Source organism: Anser cygnoides, chromosome 11, assembly GCF_040182565.1.
Source record: "Anser cygnoides isolate HZ-2024a breed goose chromosome 11, Taihu_goose_T2T_genome, whole genome shotgun sequence".
NCBI classification, from domain to species: Eukaryota; Metazoa; Chordata; class Aves; order Anseriformes; family Anatidae; genus Anser; species Anser cygnoides.
Window position 1 is genome coordinate 4217675 of NC_089883.1, and position 24700 is coordinate 4242374.

General features: G+C 48.3%; 1 protein-coding gene across 2 annotated transcripts in view; it reads left to right on the plus strand.

Annotated features, from left to right (window-relative positions):
• Positions 1 to 3443: 3443 nt before the first annotated feature.
• The window catches only part of IGF1R (insulin like growth factor 1 receptor), a 179829-nt gene continuing 158572 nt past the window's right edge, over positions 3444 to 24700 (plus strand). Inside the window, exon 1 of one of the 2 annotated variants that reach the window (XM_067003772.1) lies at positions 3444 to 3646. In XM_067003772.1, the coding sequence (XP_066859873.1) occupies positions 3553 to 3646 (94 nt within the window). In that variant the 5' untranslated portion in view covers positions 3444 to 3552. The remainder of the gene's footprint in view (positions 3647 to 24700) is intronic. The other variant, XM_067003774.1, reaches the window with a different exon arrangement.

A 24700-nucleotide genomic window follows, 5' to 3' on the forward strand; every position in this document is an offset into this window, starting at 1 on the left:
ACGGAGGAGACACTGCCAAGGATCAGGACCCCGGTGAATTGCCGAAACATCTCCTTTTTGAGCCAGGTATGTTTATACCCAGGCAGATTTACTTTCTCGTGATGAAGTTCCAACAAAACATTTTTAATCGCTTCTTGGTCCAAAGACACACTCAAGCTGTTCAACTGGCATTTATGACCTGTATGTTGTTCAGCTCTGGATTCCCAGTAAATAAAAACTTCGCACCATTCCTATCAACCTCCTTTGAGCAGGTCTATAGATAAAAGCAGGGGCACACAGCGTTTACAAGGAAATTGATTTCATCATGAAGTACCTTTGCACATTACCATAGAAATTATCTTTATTTTGCCCAAGTTATAGCTCTTTAATTTTGCGCATTGCATGCGTAGCGCAGTTTGCTGGAGGTTTTCATCTCAAAGATGCGCCCATGCTGCAGCTGTATGTGCTGAAAAATCACGATTTTATTTCTGTTGAAAATAGCAGGACCACTTTTGGAGGAGGAGGATGGCATAGGGGAGAACCTGATTTAAAGCGTGTGCCGAAGCGGAGCGTGCGTGCGTGCATGGCTGGCACCACAAGCTGCCCAACGTGTGACCAGGTGAGCAAAGCTGACTGGATTTCTGCCCAGCCTCACACAAGTGTGGTGCTGCGGGCGTCGCAGTCATCGCAGAAAAAGGGTTTCCTCCTGTGCACCCCAAAGCACATCGGGCACAGGTGTCCCGGCAGGCTCTGGCCAAATAATTCCCAATTATGAATTTCAGATTGGCAGCTTGGGAGGCTGGAGGGCACTGCGGGGCTTCCCATCCAATGCTGGACTGTTGTTGTTGCTTTTTATTTATTTTTTAATAGACAGATTCCAGATTCCAGAACCAAATTGTGTTACAACACCTGTAGGGCTGTGTTTGTGAGACCGTAAGCTCTTTGGGGGCACAGCGCGTCTTTTGTCCTCTGCTTGTACAGCACCTAGTACAAGCTGCTTGTCCACTGCTTGCCCTATTCACCAAAATAATGGAAAAACGGCTATTTCACAGCCATAAACGTTCTTTACGACAGCAGGATGATGAACGATGGACACCCGATTCCCACTTCAGCTCTGCCCTAACAACACATTTCCTTACAAATGACACAATTTACTCCACGCCAATGTCCTAACAGTCTCAGAAAGGGCGCTCGGTGTCCGGCCCCACAGTGCTGGTGAAGATGGTGAAAATACCCCAGTGATGGCAAAAATGCCCCCCCAGGGATGGTAAAGATACCCCAGTGATGGCAAAGCCAAAAATGCCCCCCAGGGATGGAGAAAACGCCTCAGTAACGGTGAGGCCGCCGGGCACCGAGGCCTTTCCGCCCGCCTTCCACCCAGGCCTTGAAGCACCCGGGCGCGCCGCACGGAGGCGATGGCACGTGGCCGCTGCCGAGCGGAGCCGAACGGATCCGAACCGACCCGACCGGAGCCGAACGCACCCGAACCGCGCCGAGCGCCAGCCTCGGGGCGCACCCGCCCCGCCCCGCCCCGCGCGCCGCCTGGGCGAGGGGCGCGGGAGCGCGCGCGCTCTGCGAGGCGCGCGCCCGGGGAGGGGCGGGAGCGCGCTCCCCGTCCCCGCGCGGCCGCAGAGGGGAGAAGCGGCGGCGGAGCGGCGCCGGGGCTGTTGTTTACCAGCGCTGACTGCGGCGGGCGGAGGCGGCCAGCGAGGAGGAGGAGGAGGAGGAGGAGGAGGAGGAGGAGGAGGGGGAGGAGGGGGAGGGGGAGGGGGTGCAGACAGACAGCCAGACAGCCAGACGCGGCGGCACAGCGCTGCGAGCGCATTAATTGGGAGGAGCAGCGGAGCCTCCCCCCGGCATCCCGTTCTCCCCCCCCCCCCCCCCCCAGGGCATCGCAGCCCCTCCGCACCCAGCTCCTGCGCTCTGACCTTCAGCGAACCGCGCCGCCTCGCCCCGCGGCGCGCCCCCGTGCGCGCCCCCGCGCCTTCCCCCGGCCCCCTGCCCGCGGCTGGGGCAGCGTTGGGGGGGGGGGGGGGGGGGGGGAAGGTTTGCGGCGTGCGCACACCCAGAGGAGGAGGGAAAAAGGGGGGGGGGGGGAGGGAAAAAGGAGGAAAAAAAGGAAAAAAAATAAAAAGGAAAAAAGAAAGGGAAAAAAAAAAAAAAAGGAAAAAAGGAAAAAAAGGAAAAAGGAAAGGAAAAAAAGGAAAATAAAGGGAAAAAAGGAAAGGGGAAAAAAAAAGGAAAATAAGGGGAAAAAAAAAAAGGAAAAAGGGGGGAAGAAAAGCGCAGGGAGTACGCCCGGGCCGGGTGCTCTCTGTTGTTGTTGTTGTTGTCGTCGTCGCCGTCGCCGCCCGGCCCCCCCCCCGCCCGCCCGCCCCCCCGCCCCCCGCCCGCCCCCGGCGCGATGGCAGGGCGGCCCGCGGGGCGGCGAGCCGGAGAGCGGCGGGGGCAGGAGGCGGGGTGCTGAGCCGCTGCGCTCCGCTCGCCGCCGCTTTGTGTGCGAGGGCGGCCGGGGGCTGCCTTGCCTTAATTATTATTATATATATATATATTTTTTTTCCCTTGTGTTTTTTTTTTTTTTTAATTTTTTATTTCTGGGGGGAGAGCGAAGGAGCCCTGCGGCAGCGGCGCCGAGGAGAGGAAGAGGAGGAGTAGGGGGAAGCCTTTTTAATTCATTTTCCTCCCCGATTCCGCATTTCTGCAGCCAGCCGGACTTGTGTGGCGGTGCTGTTGTGTGTGCGTGTGTGTGCGTGTGCGGGGGGGGGTGGGTGGGGGGTGGCTGCGTGTTGCTTTTTTTTCTTTTTTTTTTTTTTTAAATTTTAATTTTTTTTCCACCCTTTCGCCGGGCCGCGGGGATCCCACCAGGGCACCCCCCCCCCCCCCCCCTTTCGTCGCGGAGCCCCCGGGGCCGCCGCTGTTGTTTTGTAACCGGCTTGTCTGGGGCACCCCCCCCCCCCCCCCGTCTGTTTTCGGTGTGTGTGTGTGTGGCTGCTGCTGCTGCTGCTGCTGCCTCCGTGTGCGGTGTCGGAAAATGGAGGTTGAAGATGCAGAGCGCCGGCCCCGCCGCGCCTCCCGCCCGCCGCTCCCCTGCACGACGAGCGGCCGCGGCCAGCGCTGAGGGGAACCGGCCCCGGAGCCCCCCGGCCCCGGAGCCTTCAGCCTCGGAGCCCCCCGGAGCCCCCCGGCCCCGGAGCCCCCAGCCCGGACAGCGGCGCCCCGGGGCTCCCCCCGTGCCCCCTCCTCGTCGCCCTCAGCGGAGCCTCCGGAAGATCAACACCACCCCGGGACCTCGCCGCCCTCCGCTCCGAGAGGGGCTCCTCGCTTCTCGTTTTTTTTTTTTTTTTATTTTTTTGCCTCGTTTGTTTTCCATTTCTTGAGGCAACGTGGATTTATTTATCCTGCCCCGCTGCTCGCCCCCCTTTTGGCTCCTTCGTTATTTTTAGAGAACGAGGAGGGGGGGGGGGTGAGGGTGGCGGGGTGGGGGGGGGGTGGGGGAGCGAACGATTTGGGACTTTATTTTTTTTTAAAAGAATTTTCGGAAAGGGGGGATTTTGTCCAATTAAAAAAAGAGGAATGAAGTCTGGCGCTGGAGGAGGGTCCCTCGCCGTCTTCTGGGGGTTTCTGCTCGTCCTCGCCGCGCTTGGTCTGGGGCCGACAAATGGGGAAAGTGAGTATGGGGCTGGGGGGGGGGGGGGGGGGGCGGCGGGGGGGCGGCGGTGTGCGAGGGGCTGGGGGGGGGACGTGGGGGGAGCGGGGTGTGTGTGTGAGGGGCTGGGGGGGCCGCCTGAGGGGCTACGGGGGGCGTGTGAGGGGCTGGGGTGGGTGAAGGCGGCGGTGAGGGGCCGGGGGCTGCGCGCGAGGGGCCGCGCCGTTGTGTGAGGGGCTCCGGCTGGGGGGGCTCGGCTGCGGGGGGCTCCCGCTCCCTTCCCTCAGCCGTTTCGCCCCGGCTCCTCGGGCACGGCCAACGACCGGGGGCTTGGCTTCTCCCTCCCGTCCCTGCCGCAGCCCCCGGCCCGGGGGAGCCCCGGTGCCCCCCAGCCCGGCCCCGGCAGCGCGGTGCTGGGCCCGGCGGGGCTGCGAGCTGCGTAGTAAACACAGGCGGGCGGGGAAGGGCTGCGCCTGCCTTCCCCACATGGAAGGAGCTTGAGCTTTGTCAAGAGCGAGAGTAACCTGCCGCGGCGGGTGAGGAATTCCTGGAAGAATTCCTGGCCGTGCCTCTCCTCGCCGCTTGCTGAGGAGGGCTCTCGCCCCTTAGCGCGGGGTTACGGCGGTCTGGAAGTCGCAGCCCGGCTGGCTTCGGCTTCTCGCTTTTACAGCGCGTTTGCAGCTCGATGCGTCGCGGCTCCAGAGCCCCTCGCTTCGTTTCCCCGCTCTCCAGAGCCGCCGAGGTCGTGGCGTGCCCGTGGGGTGCGAAGGGAGAAGGGGTGCTGTGGGCCCTGGGGCTCTGCCCATCGCCGTGCAGGGCTCACGGTGGGTTTGGGGCTCCCCACGCACGGAGTGGGCCTCCCCAAGGTTTTCTGGACCATCTCTCTGCAGGCAGGGAGATGGGAAGCGCGCCCTGGAGCCCAACCATTTTAAGAGCTGCCCCATCTCCTTCAGCGCCTCTCTCCGTCTGCAGAGGCAGGGTTGGTGCTTCTCCTGCGTCTGGATGCTTTAATTTCTTCCGCTGTGTGTTTTTCGGCGTGTTCTTCGAGCTGTTCTCGTGTGCCTCGCTCGCACAAAAGATAGGCGTTGATGGAAGGGAGAGATCAATTTTCTCCATTTTAAGCGTAAGGGTAAAGAATGTGGGAGCTGCAGAGGCTTTGCTAAAAGTAGTAGTTTCAGGATGAAAAGAGAAGCAAGTTCTTTGGATGCACTGACAAGGAGGCTAAAAAAACCCCAGCGTTTGAGCAAGAAGCGCATAGATGGAGCCTGTAACGCGTGTTGAGTAATATTGTGTTTCATTAGGCAGCGAATGCCAATTAACTCCTTGCAAATTAAGGCCCGGCTTAGGCTTTTGAGTTGTGGTGGCAGGGCCAGCTCGGGCTGGAGAGCTGCAGTCCTACTTCCACGCGTTGAACTTGTTGGCCAGGGCTGTTTTCAAGAGGGAAGATTAATGTTTGGGTTTGAAAACAAAACCCTAGTGCCCTTCTTCAGGGAAGGGCTTGAAAAGGATCGGGTAGCACGGAGAAAGCAGGAGAGGAGGAGGAGGTCTGGTGTGCCCGTAAACTGCTCGGATGTGTGCTTACGGGGCTTTTCTTACCTGGCCCAGAACACCTTCAAATAAACACGTTTGCCCAACTCTTGCAATAAAGTGAGGCAGAAATGGTAGGTTGGGATATCAGCTTCCAGTCCTCTCAAGTGTTTGCAGTTACCGTTTAGCTAAAATGACCCAATTAAGAACCTCCCAAATGAAATATCTCCTTCTTCTGATCTAGGCATTTAAATACGGGGAGATATGCTGAAAAACTTGTCTTAGCTGAATACTGCCTCTAATCGATCGTCTTTGTAGTTTACAGTTTAATAGCCTTTGTTTTCACGAGTTATTGCTGAAAGAATTTTGCTGTTAGGGGGAAAAATGATCTCCAGAGCAGATGTTTTGCATCTCTTCATATTCTTCTCTCTCCCCACAATAGTGGAAGGAAGATTAATCTTAATTTTTATTTGTTTTTCATATATACTGTGTCATAGCTAAAAGGCACTTCCATTTTCGGTCAAACAAGCAAGGCATTCCTAAATAGGAATACAAAGGAGTTACAACAGGAGGGGGGAAGCCCATCTCTTTAATGCTAAATTATATAAAATCTGCTCATGGTTAAATGGCAGAAAACTCTTGAAAATGCAGGTAGCCTCAGTGGTAAGCTTCTGGTTCAAAACCGGTTGTTAAAAAGCGCTAAGAATTTGCTGAGGTTTTTGTTAGAACAGCACAAAAATAAAAACAAAAAGGCCCTTCAGCGCGGCGAAGTGTGTGCCGGTGTAACAGGGCATTTGGTGTGCTGCTGGAGACCGCCTCTTCAGCCCACCCCTGGGATGAAGCAGCTGAACCTCGGAGTTTGCTGCCTTTTGTACCTTAAGCACGATGGGGTTTGGGTTTTCTGTCCCACGTAGCGTACGTGTGTAAAGGGAATGCCTGGAAGGGAGTGGGTTAAGCGTGTGGAGTGAGCTGTTTTGGGTAGTACCGTGCTTCAGACCGATAGGTACCCCGATGGATCTGCTCGTCTTAGCCACGAGCGTTTGCTTGCGTATCCAGGCTGTATTTCGCGTTCCCGATGTTAACAAGCAGTAGCTCGTGTTGTCTGTTCAATCCCTCTCCCAGGTTGCTTAGCAAAAGCCCTCCTGACCTCCCGAGTGCCAGCATTGCACACACCTCGCTTTCACATCAGCGTTTTCACAGACACCTAGTGGTTAGCGAATGCTGGCAAATGGGAGTTGGTTAATCCCTTCTGCAATTGAGGTTGCAAATAGGAACGCCAGAGCGCCGAAGGGACCGGTGCCACCGGCGGGAGGAGAGCCGTCGGTGTCTCCGACGATCCGAGGCCGCGGACGGGACGGCGGCGCTTGGCTTGCGCTGCTCGAGGCGCTGCTTTGCAGGCGTTTCGGTACCAGAACTGGAGCAAAGGCTCGTGTGACTCACAAACCAGCGGGTTAGGAAACGGCAGTGACTTAGCCCGTGTCGGGCAAAAGGCCTTGAGAACGTGAGGAAGCGGAGGGCTGGGTGTGGAAGGGGGGAACCCATCACACGTTGCATCGCCGAGCCCGCCCCAGGAGAGCGATGCTCCTCGCGTGTTAGAAGTGAGGCAAGGAAGGGGCACGTGGAGAGCAGGGTGGCTCCGTTAGTTTTACTTCAGCACAACAGCAGGCGTGATTTGTTGGCTTTCCTAAGGAAATCGCCCGTATTTGATAAATCGCTGCGTTAATTTCGGGTAGGTTTTCCCTGGTCAGTTTTTCCTTCAAACTAAGTCTGGTGTGTATGTAAAACCCAACTCCAGTGACACTGTTGTCTTCATCTGGAAATGCATGCGCGAATCTAGTGGTGAGGAATTTCCGTGTAACGATTTCTGAACCTGTCTTAATTGGTAAATAATTAATCCGTGCCGGTATACCTTACCTTGGGAAAAGTTGTTTCAAATCATGTTGAGTTTTCTGCTAATCTGGCACTTGCTAAGGAAATCTCGGAGGAGATTTTCACATGGGTGTGAGTTGTGAGCTGCCACTGACTGTGTCGTGGAGAAGTTTGGTGATGGTCCTGAACCTCCAGAGAGGAATAATGTGCACAGCAAACCTGGTGTTGGCTTTGTGATCCTGCATAGAAAACAACTTGCCTACCTCACCATCATCTGTGGTGGTCGTAAAGTTCATAACTTACAAAATGTACTGGATTAAATTACTTTAAAAAAAAAAAAAAAGACGGTTTCCCTGGAATGGTTATAGTGAAATTAATGAATTTTATCAGCATTATTTTCCTTTTATTTTTTTTTGAAAAGGTGGTAACTGAAAAGCAATGGTAGCTCTGAAAAGTGTTCTCTGAACTTTGGTTTATGAAAAAGAAAAAAAGAAATCTCTAAAATTCAAAAAAAGGATTTATTTACAGCTTTGACGTTTGGAAATGTGTGATGTTCTGAAGCAGCAGCTGTTTTCATGTATGTATGTGTGCCTGTGCATAGGAGTGGGTAACTTGCAGTTCTCAGGTATCATGCGTGTTGCTTAAGTTTACTCAAACTGCAGTTTTTTGTTGGTTTTTTTTTTTTTAATTATCTTGAGGTTCTCGTAATTAGAGCTGTTGCAGATAGGTAGCTTCACTTCATTTCAGGTTTTTCTGGCAAAGCTGAGCTTTGAAGGTTTATGGGCTTAGGAGGTGATGGAGCTCTTCAGAGCTCTGCTTTCAGAAAGGCTTTGGGAACGCAGTGATGTGTTTGAAAGGTAGAACTACTGTTCTGGTATTTTGATATATTTGACGTACAATTTTTCTATCACTGTAAATTGTATAGACAGCTCCTTTGTGTAGGTTAGTTGGATTAGTGTTTATGATTTATGAAAACCACTTTAAAAATAAGAGTTTGAAAATTGTTGTATTGTACAAAACCAGAACTCAACAAGCAGTAGTTGATGAAGACACATTTGTGGTTGTTAGCCAGCCTGTCTTTTTTTTTTTTTTTTTTTCCCTCTTAGCCAAGTCATGACAGGTACAATCTGGACTGATTTCTGTAGTACTATATTTGTCTTTTTTGTGTCCAGAACTGTCTGAGGACAGGCAAGTGATTAGCAACATACAATGTTCATTCACATATTTCTGCGCTCTGCAAACAGAGCCGTACCGATCCTTCAAAGTAAAAAATGGGCTCTGCTGCCTTTGTGCAGGGCTTGTAGCTTTTGCTAACGGAGTTTGGTGGCAGTTCGGCTTACCCATTAATTACGGAGATGCATTCCTGCAAAACGGCTGTTAGCGTGGTGGTGGATTGTAAAGGTTTAACTTGCGTTTATCATTAAAAGTTTTTCGTTTTAACCTTTGCAAATGCCAAGTATGCACAGCTCCTTTAGGATTTCTTTCAAGGCACTGATTAACTTATTAAATGGGGGTAGTGGCTGTCGTGTTTTTTAAGATGAGATGATTTAAAATTTGCTGAAAAGCAAAACTGACATGGAATATTATTACTGTATTTAACAGTTTAATTTGCATCTGACTCGTGAATTTTCGTATAGTATCATTTTATTTGTGTTGAAGTATCCAGACTTGCACGTTATCTACAACTTTTTTTCCTTTCTTTGTGAACTTGGTGGTGTGAGCAGAAGTAGGCTTCTCTGTTTCGGTGACTCCACAGATGGTTTTTCAAGGTGACCGTGTTCCTTGACCTACCCAGCTAGACGAAATCTCACCCCCAGTGGAGGAGGAAGATTGTTCCTCTAAATCCACTTAAAAATATTTTGGTAGAACAGCAAGCGTGTGCTTTCGTAGCAACACCAAGTTATTTTAATAACAATTTGGAGGAAAAAAAAAAAGGTTCACATTAAAATTGTCACTGAAGAGAAGCAGTAACCAGGTAGAGCTTTAAGAACTTAATCTGTGCTGTGGACTTCGGGGGGAAAAAAAGAAGTGTACAGCATACAAATAAAAGAACTCTTAAGCAGGAAATTGGTGCTCTGTACTTGTGTGTGCTTTGCTGCAATGGTATACAAACTGGGTATGCGTCGTGCTTTTGTGGGAGATCTTGTTGATAAGTAGTTAGTCGGTGAAGGTGGTTTTTGGGCAAGTCCAGTGATGCAAGGAGTTCATTTCCTACGCACTGCCAGCAAAGCGCGAGTTATTGAAATAGCTCCGTGACCAGTCAGGGAGAGTGTTATCTGCAGACCTGTTATTGGTGCCATTACGCGCTGTAAAGATAGCGCTGTTTGCTTGGAAGTGTGAGCATCAGCTCTGGTCAAAACACTTTCTCCTAGCAGGTGGGCTTTTTGGGGAGCTCTTGGCTGCGCATCCGTCCGCACCGCGGAGGGGAGCGGTGTCAAAATGGGGCAGGGAAATGCAGAAAATGTCGGAGCCCCTAATGATAGAGGCAAACTCTACGTGCTGTGTGGTGTGTGGTTTTTTTTTTTTCTTTGCTGCTGCTGCAGATCGGGTGGCGGATCGCTTTCGCTGATTGTTTCCGGGCGCTTTGTAGTTTTTACCTTCGATATGAACGATTCTCGAATTAGTGCTCTGCTCACTTAAGCTGGCGGCTTGCACAACAGTTTTCAAATAGCAGAGGGTTTGATTGGAGGAAGTAAGGATGGATTTTGTGACGTTCGTGAAATGAATGCACGCCGAAGCAGTCGGAGATGCCTTGTACTCTCTCAGAGTGCAGCCTGTCTGAATGAAAGGCACTGCACCTACTGCTAAGTTTATAAACTCGGTTTATACAGATTACTTTTTAAATTATTCATGATGCTACATTACAAGTATATCTGACAGGTTTAAAATAAACGACGCGGTGGTAAGAGGGAGCATGCATAAATTAGAGCTGGGATAATACGCTTTTTGAAGCATCTCCTCCATTTGCTCCTGCTGGAACAGAGCAGGTAACTGCAGCTGAGCATGAGTCTCAAGTAAAGTACATCATCATCCTCAGCTGGTGTTGCAGTGGCGGTTCTTAAAGACAGATGAGATGAAGTGGCAGGGAGTGCCCAGGCGCTCAGGGTGTGTTTAGTTGTGTACGCTTTTCTCCTGAGACGTGGAGAGTGTTTACGGGAGGAAGCTTCGGTAAGCACAGCTCCTCAAAGGGTCCGCCGGTGGCCGTGTGAGGGTAAGGTAGGGTAGGGTCACGTCGCGTTATTTTAGCTGCTCCTTCTTGGTAGAGCTGCTCTGGTTGGTGCGAGGTGCTCTGGCAGGGCGCTAGGAGGCTTTCCCTGATGCCTGGTGGGATGCTGCCTCTGGTTTGCTTTGGGTCGTGGCACGTGGCTTCGGGTCTCCCTAACACGTAAGCACAGGAGAACTTTGCAAGACTGTTGAATTTAGAGAAGGTTATTGGTGGGCGAAGAGGATCCTTGATCTCTTTGGATGTGAAAATGGCTTCTCCAAATGCACCTTGAAATAATGCTGGTTCTCTGAGTTAGTGGACAGGCAGCTCATTATTTTTGAGACGCAAGCTCCTGACGTTGTTTATGGCAGTAAAATGATGCGTGATAGAACAACCTTCAGAAAATCATCGGAGGTTTTCCTGGACGTGGAGGGTCTTATGGGGACTGATAGTTCACATCTTCAGTCTTGAACAGGTACAGCATTTTGGAGCGAAGTCCGGTGACAGCTCCTCCTGGAAACAAACTTCTAAGAGAAGTAGCTTGGACTTGGATAGGGCTTTATTCCTGGATCTTACCGGCGTGCTTTCCTCGTTATTTACACGGGCTCCAGCTTAGCGTTTTCTCCACATTTTCACAGTCGGTCCTTGTACAAATAGTATGTGTTGCTTCCCTGCAGCCCTTGTCACCTCCCCTTGGGTCCTTCTCACAAGAGGCTGTGCGGGGAGAGGCGTAACAGGAGCAGGCACGGCGCTGACGGAGCTGCTCTGCTCTTGGTGGCGTAACGTGGTGTGGGCTGTGGCGTCGGGGCTGGCGTTGTGCTGCAAACACCTTGCTCGCCGTCCTTTAGCTGAAGACCAGCGGTAAGAGACGTGCTGCAGGTGACGATGGAATGAGCTGTGTGTGCGGAGGGTCTGCAGAGCTGCTGGGATGGAGGGGGAGCCCGCTGGAATCGCGACGGTGCCTGGCTGCCACAACGGGGGATTTTTAGCTGCTTCTCTCCAGTTGTTCTGTGTCCCCAGCAGGTGGAAGCAGCTTGTGGCTGCGTTGGCTGTCGTTACCGGCATCGTTCGGTTTGTTGTGGCTGCAGCGGTGGTGGCTTCGTGCGTGTGTTTTGGAGATAGACGTACGTTTTATTGGTCCCCTGCAAATGACACCCCTCCTGGGAAGCAAAGAGGGATTGAACGCCCGGCTGTGCTAGGAGATGGGTGTGAGGTGCTGTAAATGTGCTTGTGCTCCCTTTTCTTGCACCCGAGAGGTACTGTGACTGGGGGAAGTCGGCTCGCAAACCTGGAGAACATCGGACTGCTCGTGTGGGGGAAGATGCCAAAGGGTCTGTCAGTCCTGTTCACGTGCCTTGGACCCCGAGATCGTTTCAGCAGGTTTTGTCGGTATTCCCTTCGTGCTGTCAGTGGCTACACCCATGATGGAGGTCAGCTGTGCAGTTGTCACTGTACGAAGCAGCAAAAATGGGTTTTAAGGAGAGCACTTTTTTGAGGTTCGGCTTGAGCCTACGTGGATCTGAAGTCTGGGAGTGACTGAGGGATTTGCTTTTTGTTTTGTTCCGGTGTGTGTGCTAATAAAATCGATGAATTTTTGTCAGGTTAGAGTAGGCTGCCTATGCAGACGAGTACTTCCATTGAAATTGTGCCTTAGCAAATGGCATGTTCTGTGTATTTAATACTTGCAGTGGGCCGTGGGAGTCCCTTTCCAAACTTGAGCTTCTACATGCCCGGATGGGTTGTGGTTCCGAAATGTGGCCGGCATTACCAGCGAACGAACAAAAGTCCTTTCAAGTTGGTTCAGTTGTTATCCTACAGAAATAAGGCACAGAGAGAAATGCGCTTGAGTGCGTGTGTGCGCTCAGGCAGCGATTCTGGCCTTCAGCAGAAACACATGTGAAACGGACATCTGTTTTTACGTGGTTTGTGTTTTGTGCATCTCTTTTGGTAGTTCATTGTTTAAATAAACATGTTGCATTAGCCATAAGGCTTCGGTGCCAAATGCCCACTGATGAGATGTATTAGGGTTTTGTTGTTCCCAGGCCATACTGAGAAACAACAGCTTTACAATTCAACACATTTGAAGAAGATTACAAAAAGAATTTGGGGTGGATTGCAATCAGCACTTCAAAAGCAATTGCTTTGGAGTAACTCCCCTTTAACACTGCACAGCGCCCATGGAAAAACGCTGTCATCTTAACAGATGCAGTGTTATTTTGGAGATTCCACTGTATAAATACATGGACTGTGGTTAAATTGTGATGGCAACAGATGCAATCTCTGTTCTCAATTCTTTCATCTCCTTAATATTTAAAAATACCCCACAAAGCGAAAAACATCAAGGCTGAAAATACACTTTGTGTGAAATTGTTGGGGCTGGGCCTTTTGGGCCTTGCTTCGTTTCGGATAGGTCATTGCAAATTAGGCTCGGGCAGAGGAACTGCTCACCTCTGCGAGGGAGTCCTGCAAGTACTGCTGCTGAGGGCTCGTGTAGGCTTCGTGTGGTTGGAATTCCTCAGCAGTGCTTAAGAAAACGTCAGCGAGATTGAAGTCGGAGTGGGTTGACCTGGCGAAAACGTATTTCCGATATTTTTCCTCAAAGAAAGTGATGGTATGAAGACAGCAATCACATATTCCGTTGGCTAAGCCAAGAGCGTCTGAGGATTTTTGCGGTATTTGCGCAGTCGATATCAGTGACTTTATTTTTAAATTTGTCCACCATACTTCGCGCTGTCGGAGGGCGAGAGGGCTGGAATGTGGGCATCAAATGTTGTATCGTAATGCTGCACAGTTGTGTTTGCATTTGTTTTTCTTTCCGGATTTGGTTTTGTTTAAATACTGATTTGACAAGTATAAATCGGGAGCGAGGGTGTTGGCTTCTTGTCCTTTGTGAGCAGCAAATAACATAACAAGATGTTGTTGTTATTGGTGCAGTCGCCTCTGTCCATCCACTAGTTGGGTGGAAAAGCCTTAAATTAAATACCGTAACTGGCTTTTAAGAAGGGATTGGACGGGTTTGTGAGCAACAACGTTGGTAGTCATTCATGCATGCTAAAATAGGGAGCGACCACGTCTCACGCCTCCTCCTCTAGGTGCTTGTGCTTCCCTCCTCATTCGTAAAATGCGGATCAATGCCGGCCCAGAGGGCGGCCATAGGGCCGTGTTTAAGAGCCCTGCTGTGCTGTGGGGTGCTCGGTGCACCTCAGTAAGCCCCAGGTCTTCACAGGAGGCTGTGAAGATGACCTTGAGTCAAGCCAAGTTGTATCAAGGGTGCGAGGCGCGTGTCCATCACATAGCCGGGCACCGTGCGGGACCGGAGGGGCTGCGTGCCTTCCGAGGGGGCCGTTGGTACGTGGGTGGAAGTCTCTGCCTTGGGTTGGGGGTCTGGCATCACAGCCCACCCTCTCGCAGGAACAGACATGGTTGCGGGCAAAGGCAGGGGCTTCATACCAAGGTGGGAGCGTGTCCAAATGCAGGGACGGCAGTGGTGCCGTCCAGCCGCGCTCAACATAGCGGGGTTACTTCAGTTTTACGGACCCGAAAGCAACTCTTAACGCTTCCACCGGGCACAGCAGCTCCGTAACTTCTGAACCTGGTGGGAACGTTGGCAATTTCGGTCCAATTTGTCATTCAAAGTTTATTACTTCCTTAGTGCGAAGGCCTCAGAGCACTACTAGTGCGTTACCGTGTTTTCTTTGTTGAGGTGGTGTGGGTGATTTTCCTAGTGACTTGAAACAGCAGGCTGGAAGAGCTTGCTTTAAATACACTGCTTTAATCTCATTTTGCGTATTTTCTAGTTTTCTTGATTGACAGCCGTTAAAACACCTCAATTTGCAAATATGACCTTTGTGGAGAAAAAATAGGTATTTTTTGCCAGTAAATAACATTTGTTGTTTCTGCGTGTTCATGTAAACAAGTAATTTTGATACCTTTCCTCAGATCCTTAATTTTCACACCTTTAAATGACAGAATGGTAGATGGTGCGTTTTCTGGTAGATTACTTCTCATTTGTGTTACTTCCCTGTTTGGATGGAAAATGGAATTGTAATTAAAATGGGGAAGAGTTTTGAGACTTAATTAAAACTCAGTGTGGTGGACAGGCATGATTTAAAAATAAAATCAATGGAATAGTTTCTCGCTGTCCTTTGAAAGTTAAGAGCTAATAGATTTTGCCCACTGACTGTTTGACAGGTTTCTGCACAGGGGTCAGCTATTTTTAAAATTTGGAATGAATTCCTTCCTTCCTTATTGAACGGAACCGTTTGAGTGAATTGAAATGAGGCACTTGCACAAATAGTTGTTGAACTTGAAAGCTCTAGTACCGTTCAACGAGGGGTGGCTCCAAGAGAGCACTGAGCAGTGAATTCACCAGTCCAAACGTTTTTGTGTAAATTACATGCTTACTATTTTTGTTTTATTTAAATTACAGTAGGCATTTGCCCTAATATATGCTGTTATAATTTCATGTTAGATTTGTAATTAAGTTTATTTTTAGAAGAATGCATTTAAGTGGTTTATATGAAATGATTTTCTATTTTTGTAAATGAAATAATTGGGTTTTATTGACTTTTAATTTCATGCAAATGGCTTTTTTGGCTTGGCGGTTATGTAAGCAGAAAGAAATCTAATGATTTGAGAGTATTCTCGTAACGGGAAGAATAGAAGACAGGCTGTCGCAGCTAGGGCACTGGTAGGCAGAGTTAACTCCTGTTTAGGCGTGTTTAACTCGAGGGCGCAGTACAGTGGGTTTGTGCAGTAAATCTTCGTGATTATTATTTTTTTTTTGTGGTTAGGCTAAGCAAACCAAATTGTCACTGCATTTGGGAACTGTCTGGGGGATAAGAGACACGGTCGTAGCGGGGCGGTTTCTCGGGAAGCCTGGAGATGTAGCTGGGACGAGTCTGGTGGACCAGGGAGTGTTAATCGTGTGCAAGCCAGCTCCGCTATTTTAAATTTGGCCTCGCTATCACATCTCCGCACAGATGAATCTGGAGGCTGAGGGGAGCTGGATGATGAGTCACGATTGAGTTAGCAAAATCCCAATTGATCTCCATTTCCTGTTGATTCCAAAATTACTGAAGTGTGAAAGCTGAGAGTGACTGATGACTTCTTGGAGGGGAGTTTGAGGGTGGAATGTGGAAGTGACTCTCTGCAAAGTAATTCAATGCTGCCCTGGGTGTTGGTACAAAAATGTCGATAGTGAGAGCAGGTGTGCGTGAGATGGGAGGCTTTGAATGAAGCGGGGTGCTGCGGCCAGCCCCCTTACCTAGGAGCGGGTCAGCGACATGCGTGGTGGGACGGGGAGAGGTTTTGGAAGTGGCTGCTGGAAGAAACTTACAGGTGAACCTTGTCGTTAGCCTTCTCCGTCCTGGAGGTGCTTCTGATAGCCCCGTGTTTCTGTCCCTGAGCTCAGGAGCCTTGAAATCCCTTTGCTCCCTGGTACCAGGGCTGTGTAATTCTCTTGCTCCTTTGCAGCGTGACTGCAAAATGCCCGTGAGACCGCACAGCCTCAGCCAACAGGCTCTACGGATGGCAATTTTGGGATGGAGAAAATGTTACGTATCCCCGTTATTTTTTGTGATTATCTCTTGATGAATCCTTGACCTTGTTACGCAGCGTTGTTCTTTTCTTGCGGTGAAATGGGATTAATGCTATTTTGGGAGATACTAATTAGAAACGTTGCTGTAGCACGTGTAGGTAAGGATTTTTATTTGTTTTATTCTCAAACTTCGTGTTAGCAAAACATTTGTTTGTTATTAACATAACTTAATAGTTCCTGGACTCTGCCTGCATTGCAAATGTGAAAGTAAATTCTGCTGAAGGGGGAAGAAGTTAAAGGGAGGATTTATACAGTTCTGAGCTCGGTTTGGAAACAACCTGTAAGGCAGCCTTGAAGTGATTCACGAGGAGGAAGCAGGTTAGTTACCTGGAGGAATAAGAGGAGACGTGAGGTAGGGCTGTCCCTTCTTTTCTGTTTATTGCTTCCCTCACAAAATTGCAGTTTTGCAGACTTTTTACAAAGTGGTAATTTGGAAGGCAAAAGAGCAGCCTGCGTTCTGTTTTGTGGCTATTCAGATGACTTCTGAGCCACTGAAGCTTGCCATTGACGTGCACGTTGATACGCTGCCTTAAAACAGGAGGAAAAACATACTTTTTCTTGGAAAGCCTGTACAAGCTTTTTCCTATGTTGTCATATCTAGGATTGCAGAAAGCTGAGAAGGGGGGGGAGAGCGGTGGCTCTTCTTGCTGCCTGAGAGCAGCTTGCTTTTCAAATGCATAAACAAAGCAGGAAAAAAAAAATCTCCCAGATTTCGGACCTGCTAGGTGTGTGCTTTCCGCGTTCGGAGCAGCTGGTTCAGGTGGTCTGGCTCCTGCCGGGGAACAGCTGGAGAACCAAACTACTCTGAGAGGGTGTCGAGAGCTTCCCTCTAGAAAAAGTTGAAACGCCGAGTTGGGTGGTTGAAATGCGGTGAAGCACGGAAAGGGCGCTACTTTTCAGAGCAGTCTGACTGTTTCTTCAGGGTGTAGTGAGTTCACAAGTAACAGGCACACTTAAAGGGCATGTCCCAGTCTTAATGAGAGGTGGTTTTAACGAGAGTTGTGGAGCTGCAAGGGGGCTTTATTAGCAGTGAGCACTGCAGTTCCCCAAACCGTTGCTTGCGGAGAATCTGCGAATACTTCCAGCTATACCGCGTCACCTTATGCCTTGTCACGTACCAGCTGTGTTGCAATGTGCTGTAATAAAAGCACGTTGTTAAACCAATTAAATGCATGATATTTTCATAATACTGTATTTTGGGAAATCAGTATGGCCATTTTTCCTTTGAAACGGCAAGAAGGCCGTTGTGCTGAGACAGCAGAGCACTTTAGGGGGTGGTGCTTTGTAGCCTCTCAAGTAATGTGCTTTTTTTTTTTTTTAATCAGCAGGATGTTCCCCTGTAAGTCAGATGCCTTAGTTGTTTTTGTGATCTGCACCCAAGAAGAGCAAGGGAGAGGATGTCAGAGGAGCAGATAGTTTTAAATGCTTTGTAGTAGCAGAAAACCTGCAGCCCTGTCCTCCCCTGCTTTCGTGGAAGTGCTGGTAAGGGCCACCTTAGCACTGGCCACGCTGTGTTTGTTTGGTTTAGACAAACTAAATAACTAAAAGAACGTCTTGTCCCTTCGGGAGAAGGTAACGCATAGCCTGCTGAAATAACTCCAGAGAATAAGGGATGTAATTAACCCGTTTCTCTTTAGCTTGGTTAAGTTTCAGAAGGTAGCGCAGCGTGTTTAAAACATCTGAAATTGCTTATTTACCAGTTCACTGAAGTAAGGATTTTTCAAGTGGATTGTATGAAGATCAAACCTCTTCCTTTTCCCATTGCCTTTCTCTTCTTCCCCATTTCCTGGTCTGCATCTTCCAACCTAGTAATAGGCCTAATGCTGATTGACGTTATGATTATTATTATTTTTAAAGCTTGAAAGCAGCCATTGAGGAGAACAGTGTCCATTTCCTGTCACACTTGCTCAAGGCTACAGAGAGCAGATCGTGGAAGTTTGGGCACTTGTTCAGGCCTTTCAGAGGAATTATGAAAGATGCTTTGCTTTTAATGCAGTGAAGGAAGGGCAGCGACTTGAAAGGACTGATAGCACAGACAGGACTTGGCCCATTGCATGAACAAAACCTCTTGCTGCGATCCTGAAGATACGCAATACTTCACATTTACTTTAGATTGCCTCTTTTTTCTTTTCTCCTTTTCCTGCACAAGTTGTTTCAGTTGGGATTTTTGGATTAATTTGGCTAGGAATGTCTAAACATGACTTGGGTTGGAAAGGAGATGGTTCAGGCTTTGGCAGCGTAACTGCAGCAGCTCCCCTCCAGCGCGTGGAAGTTCCGTTCTGATTCATCTCTGCTGCTTTTCATTTTCCTCTTTGGTTTGACTTAACTTTAGGTATCCGAACTGAGGTTAAAGCAGGACTCTTCAGTGGTGTTTACCCAATATTATCCTCTTGTGCTGTCTGTACCAAATGAAAAGTCTGTTCGCAGCTGTGCCTCGGCCGAGGTGCCGGATAGCTGTGGGCTTTTGCAAAGATGCTGGGCGGGACTGGAGCAGCTGGGACAAAACGTGCCTGGCTTTAGTGCCATCAGCCCTCAGGCAAGGGCGCACAAGAGTGCTGTGGCCGTTCGGAGGTGAGTCCCTGTTTCGGGGGAGAAGAGAGGGAGGAGGAAAGGGAAGGAGGAGAGGGTTGAGGATGGGGACGAGCCTGCTCTTGGTACCCACACAGACACCAGATGTGATTCTTGCTGTGGTGCTGCCCAGCACATCTATCACTGCAGGACTCCCGTTTTTCGGGTGGTTGCCTTTTCCAGAGCGGTCTAGAAAATTTGGCATTAGTGCCTGCGTGTGACCTTTCACAGATCTGGGGGCGGTGTGTAAATTCACGCCTGTCTGTTCCCTAAATTGCTGGTTAACTGTGGAGGAAAGAAGGGGACTAATTCCTGGTTTCTGAAGCTGAATGAAGCTGGCACATGGTAAAGCAAAGCACAGTCCGCTCGGATATGTTTTCTTAACATGGAACCAACTAGCCTTGCACAAATAGAGTGGTTTTCTTTCACAACACGAGGGGCCAGTAGAGCCGTCAGACAAGTGAGGCGAGGCCAAGGACCGTCCGTCAGCTGTGCTCTCCAAGTGATTTTGCCTTCAAGCGAGCCGTCACGGGCAGTTGGAAAAGAGTTGTTCTCTTTTCTTCCGGTGCAGATCCTTTTTACCTACACTGTTTTTTTTTTGGTAATGATAGGCAGAAAACTTTTGGGGATTGCTGCAGTGACACATCCTTTGCAGTGGGGATGAGATTGTTCCTTTACCTTGTAGGACCGGCGGCTGGTTTTGCTGTGGCGTTCCTCTGTAGAATTGGTTAAAGATGTTTAGTTCTAAGTAAATATATTACTCATCTTTTGGTTTAGCAAAAGTACAAAGTGAATTTAAAAATGTAGTGACAAATCAGCATTTAGTAGTTAGCCAATCCCAGTAAACTTAAAAGCAAGAAACCCTCACTGAAGTGTAAGTGTAAAATGAAATAGCTAACTTTTGTTTCGTGTCAGAGTATCGTGTTTATGTATGGACTCAGTGGTGGAATCATGTAGGTAAGAGCTAGTCCTCTGTTCTGTTCTTTCAGGTTTTTTTTGTCTCCTTGACTTTATGCATCTCTTCCTTCTGGCTCACGTTTTTTCTGCTTTCTTACGTCACCTTCTTCATGACCAGAACGAATAGGGGAACAATAGCAGGGAGCTAGCACAACTCGGTGTAAGGATACGTTCTCCAGCTGTATCTTTGGCTATGAGCGTGTTGTGTATGCAAGGTACAGGGTGAAAAAAATAACCACGAAGGCAATCTTTGAGCCTCCAGATCTCCATCTCAAGCAAGTTTGGCCTTGATTTGCCTTCTGGAACGAGCGTGTGCAGCTGCAGATCCCGGTGGAGGGAGGCGCCTGAAGTTGGCGTGCTCAAGCCTCCAGCAGGCTTGCTGATGCTGTTTGGTTCAGCTTTAAGTCCTGTCTCCCGTGACCTCCTGCAGCCCTTCCTTCCAACACTTTTCTCCTCTCACCAAGTTTTGGCTCGGAAAGGGAGCAGAACAGATGATCACTGGTGATGGTTTGCTGAGTGAAGCGTGCCACGGCTGTATTTCTCTAACCCACTTTGACTCTGTCTTTTCTCATGGGTGGGTTGGTCAGAAAGGCATTAGGGCAAGCTTTTGCATCCTGGCTTCTGTAGCTGGGAAATCCCAGACTCCTCCTGCCGGAGGATGAATAATAATTCTTCTACTTCCTCTGCCATTCCTATCCTCTTCTAACAGTATTTTAGCATCTTTGTGACAGTAAGTGCGGTTGCCAAGCAAAAGAACTGTACAATTAGACCGATTACATGCCTAAATCATTCTGTTAGCCAGAATTGTAACATCGTGCATTATCTGCTGTGCCTATGGGCAGTGTCTAAAGCTGTGTGTAGGGCTGGAAATCCACTGTCTTGGGCAGTAAAAAATGCAAAACTGAAATGTCACCTGGAACTTAAATGTGTGTGTGAACAAGTGACGGAGTACACCTGAATTGGCACTTGTTTAACAATCCCCTCAGTGTTTTACAGGGAAGATGGGCTCATTGTTGAGCCAAGATCTGTATAGATACTGTGACAATTCTGGATCTAAGGTGGGAAAGGGTTCTTTATCTTCAGAGGAATGAAAACTCTGAGCTTCTGGTAGCTGACTGTCTCAGAGGGCACTGCTTTTCTGTACTAAACCGTGTTTACTGGGTTACTTCTCACCTGTGTGCATTGAGGGAGCTTTGTTTGTGGCCAGAGGCGCTTTGACTGGTATCACAGTGTTCCTGCTCTTGGGATGCCTCTGGGACAATAAATACCCTGTGTGAATGCTGCTGTTCAGTGCCCAGAGCACTTCCTGGACAGGCTGTTTGTGATACTGAAAGCGAGTCAAAAGCACCCAACTGTCCAGAGAAGTGAGTTCACGTGGGGACTCCTACTGTTACAGCTCCCTTGGTTTGTATTTGTCTTAAATTTTGTTCTGGTGCAGCAGTTCTCAGTTGATAAGCCCTGAACTCGTCACCTCGCCTCTGATGCCAGTTCGCGTGTTTCACCTTGTGTTTGGAGAGGAAGGTTCTTTTTCCAACCTGGTTAGCTCATGGCTGGAAAGCCCCACAGCACTTGCATATATGTAATTTAATACTTTTAAAGCCCTTTTTTTGGGGGGTGTGAGTTGGTCATATTTTAACTGCCTGGAGAAAACAGGTTGCAGCACGACCAATGTGATCTTCAGCTGTGGGGCTGCCATGTGAAGGGAGGGATGGGAGGGCTCCCTGTTCGTTAGGGGATGTTTGGTAGCGCTGTCTTTTTCTGTGCAACGAAGTGCTTCTTTAAACTATCTTAAATCTGTTCAAGTGGAAATTCGGGATTAGTGGAAGTTTCGGTTCAGTTTGTTAAAACAGAAACAACTACTGTGGAAGGTCAGAGAATGTAGGATTTCTTTGCTTCATCTGAGAAAGTAGGAGAGATTGTTAGCATAGGATAGTAGTCACAGCTTACATATTGTTAAGAGTAATTACATCAGCTTTCTGTTTTTTCTGTGGATTCCTGTGTAGCTAAGTAAAACTTGCTGATGTTTCTTTATTAAGTCCTTTTGCTGATCGTTAGAAGATGAATGCATTTGTCTACTATGGTGTAGTAGTGTTTTGGCGATTTGCTTCTAATGAAGTCTAAACAGTCTGGCCTTGCTGGCCACTCAGTTTTCAGAAAAGAAAAAAAATAAGTCGCAGTGAACTTGACGGAGAAGCCAGTCTCCTAGATTAGTGCGGGATGGCAGCTCGGCAGGCAGCGAACAGCGGAGTGGAGTCCCTAAATGTGAGTTACTGAGCCCAGCCACATGATGATTTTTCATTCTGGGAGAATTGGCTGCTTATCCCTGCATCCTAAGTGTACATCCCATAGGTTTCTGTCAGCCAGTTGCTGAGTCACTTGGATGCGTAGACAACTGTTCCAAAAATAAATAAATAAATTCATGCACACAGTTATTTTTTAAAGGTGGAGAAGAACAGTCCCCAGGAGAGACAATTTTTGTTAAGCTCTATTGTCATCACAGATTGTGAAACATAAATTCAGTGTTATAAACAGCTTGTAATTCTAGTCTTCCATTTCTGCTTTAGCAGGCATTAGGCTGAAGCTACTGGCATAGAGTTTAAACATTATTACCCCAGTAAAAAAAAAAAAAAAGAAGTTTTATGCTCATAGTTATTGATCATAACGTGCCACCTACTCACTTCTGTGTTACATTTCTTCTGTAGAATGGCATGCCTTTATTTCGTGGTGCTGTCAGAAAAGTGATTCTGCAGGGCAAGAGGAGTGCAGAGGTTTGATGCCAGTCTTTCTCATGAGGATGAAGCTCGTCTTTTGTAATTTAGGCTTTACCTGTTTTCTTTTGTAGAGTTTTTCTTTGTTTGACTTGGACAATTTTCTTTTAAGCTGGCCAGCGTGGCCATATTGTGAGCCTGAAGTGCTGCAGTGTAGTTTTTGGAATTACTCTGTGATTGCATTCAGCTGGTGCTTCTAACATTGTTCACTCACCTGTAATACACAGAAATGCCTCACTAAGGATTGGGGTGTTAGCTCTGTCCATAACACTCCAGCAGTGGCTCTTGGTGTCTGACGCATACTGGGTGCTAATGGCTGAGGGACTTGTAGATTTGATCTTTGTTAGCTTTTTTTTTTTTTTTTTTTCTCTTTTATTGAGAGGCAGAATCTTGCAGGCATTTTGTAACCTGGGAGCTACAGATGACCGATTTAAAGATGTGGTGCATCTTGGACTTGGTTTGATCGTCGGGGATTCAAGTGTTACCGTGCAAGCTCAGCCACTTAATTGTTTTTAGCCCTGCAATACCTTCTTCCCTTTTTGCCCTGTGAACCCACGAGGACAAACAAAAATCTATGCCAAGTGAGCCACTCATGGTCTGCTATTGCAGTCGCAGGAGCTAACAGATGTGGCTTCAGAGGAACCCCTGAGGGATGTGCTGGGTCAGTGCAATCTTGGTGAGAGAGGATTAATTTGAGGATGACTTTGTCATGAAGATGCTTTCATGTGAGCTAGGCTAAATCTAGAGCTACTTGCTCTGGTGAGCCGTGTAGAGAAGACATCAATCAATATTATTATAGGGATTCAGTTCATTCTGTTGGCTCTGGTTTTGTGGAGCTGCTGTTCCTGTTGACATTCAAAGTAAAATGTTGGCAGGGAGAAAGTCAGTGAGATGAGGGACAGAAATGTGATTTATTCTGATTTTTTTTTTGTATACACTTATGGGGAAGTTGGAGGAAGTTCATGGAAAGCAACAATGCCAGAGATATCTTTAGCCAATGACAGCTGAAATTGCAAGAGCAAAAAGGCAGAGCCAGTCTGAGTTTGTGATGTGGGTTGTAGTCCTTCTGTGTGTTGTTTTTGTCAATGTTTTGTTCTGGTCAGCTCGGTAACACAATGGCCCTTGGGTTGGGAATATATAGTTAGTAGAGTGGTAAAAGAGAAAATTAAAATAGAATGTGTGTTCTTCTAGAGGCTATGGGAGATGACCAGAACATGTGTGGAGAAGGGGAATCCAGTCTGTCTTGGGGTACGTGGACTAAACTTGATTTGCCCCTTGCGAGACCACTTTTTCCTTCCAAACCTAGGAGAGAGGACTCCTGTAAAATAGCATTGGGAGTGACAAGGGACACAGGGTAAACTAATGATCACAGACCATATTTCCCAGAAATGACAGGTTACATTGCAGTATAATCGCCAGTCCCTTGAGAGTTGAGAAGATTGTTGTGGTCTAGCTTTGTCCTCCAAAGCTTGACTTTTAATTAAATGAACAAAAAGCCGGGCCTTAGATGTGTAAACAAGAACGCTCTCAAGACTTGCATTCAAATGGAAACAGTTGTTTTTTGTTTGGGTTTGAGCATTCCCTTTCATGTTTTGCAAGCCAAAGATGGCAGCGCTGCACGAGTGCTAGAAACACAGAATTTTAATTTCAGCTGTGGACTTGCTTAGCAAAAGCTAAACTGGTGGATGTTTTATGGCACGTGGAGTGCCTTTTATCTTTTTTTTTTTCCACAGTGCAGAGAGGAAATCAGAAAAGGTTGGTAAACCTTGAGTGGTTGATGTAGCGAATTCAGTGAAGAGGTGCAGAAGTTCAGTGGCTTGGGAGATGGCTCAAATCACGGGGTAGAGGTTTAGTTCCTTCCTTGTTACCGGTTCTGACATCCCAAGAGGTAACACAGCAGCTGGCTTTCCTGGGAAGAGAGCAAGTGATTGATGTGACACGTACAGGATAGGTGAGCTTAGAGAGTACAGAAATTTTGTGGGAGGTTGTGTAAGTACATTAAAGACACTAAAATATATATTTCATTCATAGTGTCACTACGAAGGCAAAAACCAAGAGCGTAGTGGGTGGTGGAAGCCTGTGTTAATATAAAGTGTCATAAGAAATCGCTCCAACCACTGATTTCTGTGAGCTCCACGTTTAATTTCTTCTTTGCGTAGTATGCAATTAAAGAGTCCGTACATTTCTGGAGTAATTTTTTTTCCTGTGTCTGCATATAGTACAGCTGTGCTGAAGCCTTTCAGAGGCTTGAAGGCAAGTTGTGGTCGCCAACGAGCTCCTTCTCAGCCTTACCTGGCCTTACAAATCCTGGAGTGAAACTACAGGGCTGAACTCCACTTAGGACCAGACCGTGGGCTGCAGTGTTAGCCTGCTCAGAGATGGCCAAATCAGTTCATTTGTTTTTGTTCTTTAGGGCTGTATGACAGTTCTGATGGATTTCTTAAAGCAAGCATAATAGAGAGCAGTAAGAACAAAGAGAGGGGTTAAGATCAAGTTTTACTTCTCCCTGTTTGTAGTCTGTATGGGCGTAATGTTTTCAGACTCTTTACTCTCCATTTCCAGTGATGTGTCCTTTTGCTTCC